This window comes from Quercus robur, chromosome 10 (assembly GCF_932294415.1).
Source record: "Quercus robur chromosome 10, dhQueRobu3.1, whole genome shotgun sequence".
NCBI lineage: Eukaryota > Viridiplantae > Streptophyta > Magnoliopsida > Fagales > Fagaceae > Quercus > Quercus robur.
This window is the reverse complement of record NC_065543.1, coordinates 6,807,622-6,819,296: the sequence shown is the minus strand read 5'-3', so window position 1 is coordinate 6,819,296 and position 11,675 is coordinate 6,807,622. Positions and strand designations below refer to the sequence as shown.

Sequence of the window (11,675 nt, the reverse complement as noted above, 5' to 3'; positions counted from 1 at the left end):
AATCAAGCGGTGTTTAGGGATCATTGAGAGAGGAGGAAGAGGCTTTGCAACTGCAGAGGCAAAAAGAAAAATCTTATCAATTGAAGACTTTCAACCTAGAAGATGTTAATGAAGATGGGAGTGATTAGGAATTCTCTCTAGATCTGAGGGTTTAATTTCTCTCTTTGTTAATGAAAAAGGAATTATAATGATAAGTTAGTTAAACTTTTGGTCTTGGTTTTGTGTACCTTTATTTATTTATTTTAAATGTCTTTGTGTACCTTTATTTATTTATTTTAAATGTCGTTTTCAAGCTTGGGTTATCTCCTTTTGTGCATTTTTAGATAATTTTGTTGTTTGTTACTTTGAAAGGGACATACGGACTATCAATTTGTTTGAATGATACTAGTCCAATATCACTGCTTGTACAAGAAAATGTCAGCGAAAAGAGAATAACAGAAGCCAAAATAAAGGCAGAAAAAAACCTCTCTTAGATGACACAGGTGCAGCTTATGAGGAGGTTAAGAAAGATTCGAGTGCTCTATCTAAGGAGGAACAAATGGATGTTTTGCATAGGTGAGGTCTTCAATTTCTATTTTTATGGTTCTTGTATTTATGCAGTTATTTTATTTATATAAAACTTTGTCATTTTATATCTATGCTATTAGACATGTGATATAAATTAATTTTTTGCTGTACCTCTCTCTGATCAAGACTGAAACGTAAAAATATACCTATCAAAAAAGGACTGAAATACATAGATCAGAAAAGAATAATAAGGAGAAAGTTTTTGAAGCATTGGAAGTAATCGCCATCCCAGAGCCGAAAATGTGGTCTTAGAAATGTAATAACATTATCTGAGACGATATCTAGTGTGTGGTGCTATTCTGTAGAAATTTATCTTGTTGAGCTAGTCTAGCTCTCTTAGAGGAAACCAAAGGTTGAGTAAGAGTTTGCAGAAATCTGATCATAAAAGATGCATAAATGCATTATAGATTCATTGCGTCTTTCAACATGATGGAGTAGCCAGATTGGCCACTCCATTCTTCTTACTTCAAACAACATTTGACAAGTCCACAAGATTTTTGCTGATGGTTTTGCAGTACCATTTTGATTCCTTCGACGAGGGAGGTTCCGCTTTTATATATATATTCTTTCCTAGCTCCAAATTGTGTGGAAAAATGTGTGCTTGCAATTATATCATGTATAGAAAAAATCTTGACCAAGCATATTAAGAAATTAAATCTGAAAGTTCAAAAACGTGTACAAAACACCTTTGAACGTTTAGACCCCCAAAATACAACTTAACCAACTCAAGCAATATGTCAAACAACTAGTGTGCGGAAACTTAACACATGCTATAATATGAAATTGGTTATAAACTATCTAAGCCATAACAAAATAAAACCACAGCAGATAATGTAAAGGCAGAGATAGAGAGGAAGGAAGATGCAAACACACAGACAACACGCGATGTGTTATCGAAGAGGAAACCGAAGTCCTCGGCGAAAAACCTCTCCGCCACCCTCCAAGCGGTAATCAATCCACTAGAAAATACAGTTGGGATACAAGGACAGCAATAGACCCTCCAAGCCTAATCTACCCAGTGCACCTAAGCCCTCCAAGCTTCTTGCTCCAACGAGGTTGCGCCGAACCTTTTTCTTTTCTAACTTCCCGGATTCCGCTACTAGACCGTAGCATCAACCAATGAAGATTGGCTCCTTCCTAACTGCTTCCCAGAACTCCAAACGACTGTCTCACAGAGATGATGATGGTGAGAACCAGGTTTGGTATAATGCCTCTCAAGGATTTGACAATGGAGAGGAAGAGAGTAAGGGAATTTGAAGAGACTCCAGGTAGGGATTGTGTGTGAAACAATCTTGTTTTTCTTTAGGGTTTCTCTCTCAAAATTCTCTCTGGAAGCTCTCTTTCAATCGTGGGTTAAAGGGGTATTTATACTGGAGTGGGAGAGGAATGTGAAACGTCAGGTTTTGGCAAAACAGGGGTGGCTCGCGGCTTGACCTCGCGGCTTGACCAAGTCGCGAGATCCAGTCGCGAGTTAACCGTATGGCCAGTTGTCCTGTTTTGTCCTGTAGTGCTCCAGCTAGCATGACTGTTCATCTTCCAGCATGCTTGGCACGTGTGAAGCTTCTGGCGGCTTGCAGCCGCGAGTCCACCCGCGAGTCCCAGCCGCGAGTCTCTGTTTTCTTGCACACTCTTGAGCAAACTTCACTCTATCTCACTCACTACCCTTACAACAAACCCACCTAAATACAGGGTTACTAAATGCTGAATTACAAGCAAATTTGGCACGGAATAAAGCCAATTAGATGGTTGAATAAATTCAACCTTACAAAATCTGCTTTTCAATTTGAGGGGTGGGGAAGGGGAAGGGTTTTCAAAGAATGGAACATAGGGTGTCTGTCTATCTAGAGGACTTTTAAGTGGGCCTTGTACTTGCAATAATGAAGTTTTTAAAGTTAATTTGATTATAGCAATTATTGCTTGATGTCAAGTGGGCTACCATTATTCATTAAACATAGTGAAAATTGAAGGTGTAGAGACAATTGGTCTGAGGTGTTCTCAGAGAATATTGGCCAATGTAGATTGCTGAGAGATTTTTGTTTTGGGCCTCAGATGAGGTTGCTATCAATAGGTTGGGACATCAAAGACGAATTACAGTTAACCAAAAAAAAAAAAATTAAAAGATGAATTTCTTAGCAGTAACAAAAAGCTTGTTAGTTGAGATCTTTTTGTCCGTGTGCTAATCTTCTCTTTTGTTAGGAGAGCTCCTATTTCTCAATCCTCTTATCTTTTTGGCACTCTAGCATGTAGTTATTTTTTTAATCAGGAGGAAAACGAAAGGTATTGATAAATATGAGCAAAGTGAAAATAAAAGATATGGTGCTCGAAGTAGGATGGTGCAAGAAAGTTCTCAGCAGAAGGGAAAAAAAAATGTGCAAGAAAGTTTGGCTATGCAATCGGTCAGTGGTGAAGCAGTGGGGATGGCCGTAATGGTTTTGAAATTTAAAATCATTGGAAGAAGAATTTTCAAGCTGGAGGCTCTAGGAGGTGGCCATGTCAGATTAAAAGACTAAATCTGCATTTCATTTCTTTTGAACTGAACTCAGGATTAAGGACGACATGCAGCTTAAGGAATACCTGTGTAGGAATTGCATGTTTCTATTTACAGCATAGGGACCATAGCTTATCAATGCAGATGTTACTGTTTCCTATATGCGTATAGGGGACACTTAGTGGTTATACATGCATGGTCATATATGTGTGTATGCTTTTCCTTTAATTTCTGGTGCTGATTTTCATTCCTGCTGTTAATGGCCATTTCTACGCACTTAGATTTCCCTGGTTCTGGTATCTTGTATTTTGAGAACATTTCTGCTTCTGCAGGGCCCTAGCAGTCCCATCTTCTCCAGAACTCCTTGATGGAAATGACATACCACTTACCACACCCATTTTCACCAGCTTGCTAGATCTTCACTATAATAACTGTCTCCAGACTCTCATCCTATATTTCCTGCCAAACTTGCTGCAGAGGCTGACTCAAAAGTGCAAGAAGCGATCCAAAAATTTTAGATAGAAGTACAAGGTATTACGGCAGAGACTGTTTGCTTCAATGTAACAAATTACTGTATTCTTGTATTTATAAACTAATGTCTCTCTCTCCAAATGTGTAGGAACAACAGAAGAAAAAATTGAATCGTCAGAAAGGGCAGGTGCAGAAGATCAAGAAACCTAGTTGTCTTTGTGGTGCAGAAGCCCCAGGACTTAAAATGTAGCAACGAGTCAGTTGCTTGATTCAAGCACTTGATACTGTTTCTTTGTTTCCAATTTTCTACCTTTTCAATTGCATAGTGCTTGTTGGATCATGCATAATGTATGTGTCTGAAACTTCTTATTTTTTGGAAAAAAAAAATAGTGTATTTGTCTGAACTAAATTTTCTTATGGCATTTATACACACATATTCAAGCCTTCCAAGGCTTCAAATAATTAACTTAATTGCTGCTATTTTAATGTTGCCTTAAAAGCCTCGGTTCAGTATAACAAATGGGCTTTCTCATTGGCACTTTCTCATATCACAAGATTTGGTGGAGGGTGAGGTTAGGATGAAGAAGAGATGAGAGGGGAAGGGAAGTTGGTGAAAATTTATTAGTTTTTAGCATCTATTCAGGTTGTATTCTCCTCTCAGGTGTGCGTGTGTTAGTGATTTTGGAGGTAGGCTTACAGTAGATACTGATAGGATTGTATATGAGTTAAGTCCAGCTGAGCTGAGTGGCGTACAACACTTCTTGTGTTCCTTCTACAGAGGTACCAATTGGCAGTGTAGCAAAAAAAGTCTCATTTGCCAAGCCAATTCATCAAGTATTCTCCAATTTCAATTTGCTGTAGAAATTTCACTATAAGAGTCCTCAAGCCAAAGCAGTACCATAGAAGCAGTAATATACTAATATGTGTTTCTTCTGTTACATCTGACAGAGATGCCAAGTTCTTGGCACATTTCTGGAGGACCCTATGGAAGAAGATAGGGACTGGACTTAATTTCAGCACTACTTTCCATCCTCAAACTGATGGACAGACTGAGGTGACAAATAGGAGCTTGGGGAACCTGTTGAGGTTGGAGAAAATCCTAGAGAATGGGTAGTTATCCTACCATTAGCAGAGTTTACCTAGAATTCATCACTCAACATATCAATTTAAACATCTCCATTTGACATAGTGTATGGAGCCAAGCCATCTAGTGTTATTGATGTGATTCCCTTTCCTCTGCCAGCCAAGGCTCATCCTAAAGCCTTAGACGTGGTAGAGCACATGCAGCAAGTCCACAAGGAAGACAAGAAGAGGATTGACGCTGCCAGTGCAAGAAATAAAGCTAAAGCAGACATACATAGAAGAAGAAGAGTTGCATTTCAAGAGGTAGACTTAGTATGGGTGATCCCAACTAAAAAAAGGCAGCCATCTATTCTCTACATGAAGCTGCATGATAGAAAGGTAGGTCCATGCTAAGTATTGCAGCAGATCAATGAGAATGTCTACAATGTGGAACTCCCATCCCACTTGCAAATTTCAAAATCATACCATGTGCAGCACCTTCTGTCTTACCATCAATATGAAGACTCCTCATGATTTACACTTGAGACAAGTTTCTTTTAAGAGGAAGGGTCTGATGCAGTAGCTTTTAGTTTACCACTTGTAATTGTAACAATTAGTCTTTTGTAACAAGCTGTATTGGATAGGATAGGAGCCAAGTTAGTTAAAGGGGTTGTTGTAATCTGATGTTCAGCTTATTGCCTGAGTTAGTTAAAGCTCCTAGAGACTAAACTAAGGCTATGCACCTATAAATAACATCGCTATTGTAAAGTACAGCAGTTTTTGAATAATAATACCCTTTTGAATAAGCTCAATAGCTTTGTTTCCAAGAAAGTATTCTTGAAGAATTGATATTTTTTTTCATTCCCTTCAACACAACTTAGAGCTATCAACCTAACATCTTTCTAGAACCTAGCCTAGCCTTAAACAGTTTGCATCGACCCCTGAAGAAAGAGAAGTCATCCCTCCTTTCACTAAACAATCTAGACTTGGCTGCTGGGTTCTTGGGGAATTCTTTAGCTCAACAAACATTAGCTCTAGCACAAAGGAAATGATTCAACCCCTATACTCCAGGTAGTCAAAATTACAAAGTTCAATCAACGGCTAAGTAATGAATGTAATTTCTGAGGGATTGACCACTATTCTAAATATAGTAAGATGGAGATTAATAGTCATTGTGTACGAAATTAACTAATTTCATACACTGAGTATCACCAAGGTGAGGGGAACCTGATTCCCAAAAGAGAGGCAGAAATACAAAGCATGTATAAATAATAATGTATCATCAATAGTGAAACCTATGGCACCTTTTGCACACATCATGCATGTACCACCTTTTTCCACATATTAATACAAACAAATTATTGTTTTAGGATCAAAACACTTCCTTGATATAGAAAATAATCAGCTTTTTGATTGAGAAGAAAAAACCTCATTGCAATATGCAATATGCTCTTGATCTCTACAAGGCAAGCTAGCAAATGATGATTACGAATGGGCTGCCCATCAGACTTCAGAGGACCTACTTTACCTCCAAATAACGCTCTACTTCCATAAAAAATTCATCCTTAACCTTCTTACAACATGAAAGCATTTACAATGCTAAATGTTAAGTAACCAGTCAAATGCATTTATACAGTTTATGAAAATTGGTGATGAGGACTCTGGCAGGATGCACAAGGAGAAGAGCAAGAACCACAATTATGTAGACCGAGAACTTTGTATTAGATGGTAATTAAATGGTAGAAAAAATATAACGAGTCAGATCAACAAGGATTTTAACATTCACACATTTTAATCTTTTGAAAGCCAAAAAAATTCCAGGAAAAATATTAAGCATCTCATATCTTTTTTCTTATGTATAATAAAAATTGTATTATTAATAAAAGAGACCCTCAGTACTCAAGAAACATACTAAGAGAGCAACAACATCAAGAACAGGAACAGCTATGAATGCAAGCAAACAAAGTAGAAGAACAATGGTTGAGTAACACAGCCATCCACTCATACAAAGCATGTAAAAGGAACAGCTTCAAAGAGAAACCTATTATCAAACCCTGCAGATACAACATATAATCAACATAGAACAAAACAAAATATAAGTCCCTCTAAAAGGAATAATTCAGAGCTAAATCAATCCATATCCACGCACAGTAAAAAAAGAACAGATAATACCATGCTTAGAAGTGGAATCACTTTTCTTTCAAGATGTTCAATTGCATCATTCAGCTTTGAAAGCAAGGCAACTAATTCTGGAGCAGAAGTGTGTGATAAAAACATTATTAACCAAGCATGCAGAACCAAAAGCTATTAATGCTAGTGATGAAATAGAAAAACAGAAGCAGATTTTTTTTTTGAAAGAAGCAGTGATTAGAGGAGCACTTAATAGAACAAGTACATCCATAGATACATATCATGCAGAGCTTAATAGAAGCGGCAAGTGTATGGAGGAGCACTTAATCAACAACCACAAATACTTAACATCTTTATATCCTGCTCCACCAGATGATAGCACATTCTTTAAAACCATACATGAAAGGAAAAGCATATACACATGATATAACCTCTAAGTGTCCCTTAACATTTCAAAAAACAAAAATAAACATTTATTCGTGTCAACACAATACATATATATACCTAATTAAATATGAGGACGACGATCCAAACAAGTTTTGACAAATATGAACACTAGAGCAATTAAAGCCAGGGCGATGACCCAAAGAAGATTGTCTGGGAGGCCCATACCTATCGCTAATATGAACCCAAAAGCACTAGCAGCGAATCCTAGCCCGGCCAAAATTGTGTTAGCAGTTTGGTTTGTATGAGTATCAGTAGAAGGAGTTGATGAGAGATTCATGAAGGCCGCCGCGAGAGAAACAAAACCCACTACGCTTATAACCAATACACAATTTAATATAAATCTGTTTCGAGATGATAGCTCACCAACACCGATGGAAACAACAGCAGTAATTGATCCGAGAAGGATTGCAAAACCCAATTCAATAAGCCTCTGATTTGAGCTCCTCGCAACTTGAGAGGATGTACTAGCTCCTGGGGTTGACCACCTTCGCCTTCCGCTTTCCAAGTCAGGAACTTCAGAGTTTGTATTTGTAACAGCCCACAGACTTGACCATATTCCGTGAGCAACTACATCAAGGGCATCACTTGATAATGATAACCTTCGCCTTCCGCTTTCCAAGCCAGGAACTTCAGAGTGTGAAACAGCCAACAGACTTGACAATATTTCGTAAGTAACTACATCTTGATCTTGGGCACCACTTGAGAACCTTAGCCTTCGAACTTCGACATATACCTCACTATTTTCATCATTCCTTTCACCATTAAAGTTTGGCAGCATCATCACCCCACCATCTTGGGCTTCCGCTTGTAGACCAACGGGCTCATTGAACTGCGGGATTGAATCTGAATCCACATCCACATCCACATCCGCTCTATCAGATCTTCTAAGAGCTGATGAATCAGGGAAACGATTACTTTTTAGGGCCGCGTAAGCATCTCGACTAGCCTCCTCCGAATTGAATCCACCAGAAGAACTTCCAATCCCGGTGGGTGTACGAGCATAGTCACCAAACCCAGTTGAAAAAAGAAGTTGGATTACAATTAGCCATAGTATCACTGAGAGTTGCTTCCCCATGCTGAAAACACAGTAAGTGAAAAAGATCAGAGCAAGGAAATTTTTTTTTTTATGGAAATGAAGTTTAGGAAGATGAAAATGGAGTATTGCTGCTTTACCTTAAGAAGCAGCCAGATGCATCATAGCAGCCCACAGATTCACTCAGTCATCCACTAGGTTAGAAGCTTGTCTACGAATCCTACCTCTTTCCCCGTTCAAAGTGTCCGGAATTCCAACGCCAAACAAAAAGTCCATCAATCTCTTTCAATTTTTTTTTTTTTTTCAGTTTTTTACTTCTTTTTTTCTCTCTTTTTGTGTTTGTTCTTTCACATTGACCACACAGTATGGAATTATTCTTACTCATTTGCTCTTTAAAATTGATTGAAGTTCTCAATGATTCTCTCAGGAACAGAATTCTTATGGAACAAGTGATGATAGATTTTCTTTCCTCTCGTGTGCGGGAGATGAGTAATTATTAAGGGGGTGTTTGGTGAGTGTTTCTAAACAACAATTTTCAGTTTTTAAACAATATCTCACGTATTTTTATACACTTTTTCAACCATACGTATTTCCACAAAAGTTTTTAAACAATAATTTTCAGTTTTTAAACACATGTACCAAACAGGCGCTAAATATGCGTACTCACTCCTCTCACGTTCTAGTCCACTTATTAAATTAATGGGGAAATTCACAACAAATATAAGAGAATTAAGTACTTTATTTTTTTTGCTAATAATAATTTTCTGTGCGGAAATTTAAATTTTTTTTTTCATACACCGATTTATGCACCAAATTACACATATATCAATTTGTTATTGGATTACAGTATTAATGTATGAAACAACCCACCATTCTTTAGGATTTTGTAAACTTAAGGCATTTCTTTTAGGAAATGGTCCTACTTTGATAAAAAAATTATAAGAAATAAAAAAGTAATTAATTTTTTATTATGTTTTTTGATTTTTTTTATAAAAGTAATATTAAAATTTTCTAAAATAATTTATTAACAAATATTTAAAGACATCTATTAACAAGAGCCTAAAATATATTCCTCAGCACTAGTAATAGTGGTGCTAAATAGCTAAATAGCTATATAACTATTTTTAGCACCACTAAAATTCAAAATATACCCTGCAATAATGGAGTCAAAGCAATATTTTTTGGCTTTTCACAGCTACAGTACACAGTTATTTTTGGCTGTGCACAGTAGCTTAAAGGTTAAAAAGAGAAAAAATTATTTTGCGTTCACACTACTTTTGTTATTTTTTATTCTTTCTTTAGCATTTCATTTTGCATTAAAACTACTTTTCCTCTCCCCTTGTCTCTACGCTCACACTACTTTTCCTCTCTTTGGCTGTGTTTGGTTGGGGTGATTTTAGGAGGGATGGAAAACATAGAGCGGAAAACTGAGTGGAAAACAGTGTTTTCCACTGTTTGGGAAAGAGAGGAAAATAGGGAGAGTGGAAAACCCGGGAGAAAATTTTCTCTCCCGGGCCCACAAATTTCGTCTCCCCAAATCGGGAGGAAAAGCTTGAGTGGAAAACTGATGAAGAAAACTTTGTCCATAATGCCCTCTGGAATCAAGCTTTAAAAAAAAAAAAAAAAAAAAAAAAAAAAAAAGTAAAGAAAGGAAAGAAACAGAGAGAGAGTGCTGGAGAATGTGAGCTGCACCTGTGGAAGCCTGGAACGTTCTTGAATGAGGAAGACAAAGCAAATAAAAGAAAGGGGATGGAGATATAAGGACAACGTGTGGAGAAAAAAAAAAAAAAAAAAAAAACCAACCAGAGAGAGCAAACTGGAGAAAAAAAGAGAGAGTGCTGGAGACTTTTTTATCGAAGAAAGTAGGAGTGCTGGAGACTTGAATGAGGGAGAAAAAGAAAAAGATGGGGTGGGATAGAGATACAACGTGTGTGGAGGAGATAGCATAGAAAAAAAAAAGAAAAAAAAAAAGAAAAGAAAAGAAAAACGTAGGGATGAAATGAAAAGAGAGAAAAGAGAAATAATATAAAGAATAAAAATCCTATTTGAGAAATGTTACTACAATATTTTTACAATAAATTTCAAGTAACAGATTGTAATTAGTTAATGTTGGTGAGTAAAAAAATAATTTTAATAGTGGGTTTAAATTAAAACTAGTAACAACTTTCCACATAAATTTTGTTGTGAAAGTATTGCGAAAAATGTTGTGGACGTAACACTTCTCATTGAAAAATATAATTGTTGGTAAATTTTATATTATTTAATAAGTACAAATAAATCTATTTCTTACCTATTATGTAACAAGGGTATAATAGTCAATTTATATAAACTGCATTTTCTATCCTCTCACTTTTCTTTTCAACCAAACAAAAGAGTTTTCCACCCTCCTACTTTTCCATCCTTCCAACCAAACACACACGAGGGAAAACTAAATATTTTCTATCCTCCCACTTTTCCATCCTCCCACTAATTTTCCATCCTCTCAATTTTTCACTCCTCCATCCAAACGGACCCTTTGTGTCTATGTGTAGTGATTTCTATAGGGTGGATGTGGTTGTATTTTAGTGGTTGAATAAAATATAATATTGTAATGTTTATATTATTTTATTGTGTTAAAACTAAAATAAAACCACTGTTGTTGGATGTGAGAAGGTAAAATAGATAAAGTGACTTTTTGTGAAACTAAAAAGTTAAAAATTTAGCTCCACTGCTGTGGATGAGAGCACTAGCAATAGTGATGCTAAATAGCTATATAGTTAGCTATTTTTAACACCACTAAAACTCAAAATGTACATTGCAATAGTAGAGCCAAAGTAATATTTTTTGGCTTCATAGCTACAGTGCACAATTATTTTTGGCTATACACGGTAGCTGAAAGGTAAAAATTTTATTTTATTTTATTTTGTGTTCACACTACTTTTCTTATTTTTTATTCTTTCTTTTGCATTTACACTCTTTTTCCTCTCTCCTTGTCTCTACATTCACACTAATTTTCATCTCTTTGTGTCTTTGTGCAGCGATTTCTATGGGGTGGATGTGGTTGTGTTTTGGTGGTTGAATGAAATATTATTTTATTATAGTGTTTATATTATTTTATTATGTTAAAAACTAAAATAAAACAACTGTTGTTGAATGTGAGAAGATAAAATAGATAAATTTGCTTTTTATAGTGCTAAAAAGCAAAAAATTTGGCTCCACTACTATGGATGCTGCCATTAGTCCATGTGCAACTACATCACATGGCACAAAACAAAAGAAAAAGGAAGTGTGTGAAATTATTTTGCTATTGTATATACACATATACGTCACTTGAGGTTGAATACTTGATGGTAAAAGTCCTCGTTTTGCACCTAGAGAGGAGCGGTTCGAGTGATAACTCCAGCAATGCTCATGTGGTACACGTGGTATTACCCATTGCCGTCACGTGGCGTGGGATCGATAAGCCCACACCGAAAACCCCATTTTTTATTCAGCAAA

The 11,675-nt window shown here is 36.4% G+C and overlaps 1 protein-coding gene and 1 long non-coding RNA gene across 3 annotated transcripts; one reads left to right on the top strand and one right to left on the bottom strand.

Moving 5' to 3' along the window:
- Window positions 1-257: 257 nt before the first annotated feature.
- LOC126702530 (uncharacterized) lies at window positions 258-4,233 on the top strand. The gene is made up of 3 exons (XR_007647770.1): window positions 258-555; window positions 3,388-3,586; window positions 3,675-4,233. It is a non-coding gene; the product is annotated as an uncharacterized LOC126702530 (long non-coding RNA).
- Window positions 4,234-7,041: 2,808 nt separating this feature from the next.
- On the bottom strand, window positions 7,042-8,685 carry LOC126702529 (uncharacterized). 2 transcript variants are annotated; one of them, XM_050401250.1, is made up of 3 exons: window positions 8,339-8,685; window positions 7,765-8,241; window positions 7,042-7,650 (listed from the first exon to the last, which is right to left on the bottom strand). In XM_050401250.1, exons 2-3 carry the CDS (start codon window positions 8,238-8,240, stop codon window positions 7,227-7,229), a joined length of 900 nt encoding a protein of 299 aa, XP_050257207.1. In that variant the 5' UTR covers window position 8,241; window positions 8,339-8,685; the 3' UTR covers window positions 7,042-7,226. The 2 variants fall into 2 exon arrangements, with proteins under 2 accessions (XP_050257207.1, XP_050257206.1); XM_050401249.1 differs by having other exon boundaries at window positions 7,042-8,241; window positions 8,339-8,684.
- Window positions 8,686-11,675: the final 2,990 nt, after the last annotated feature.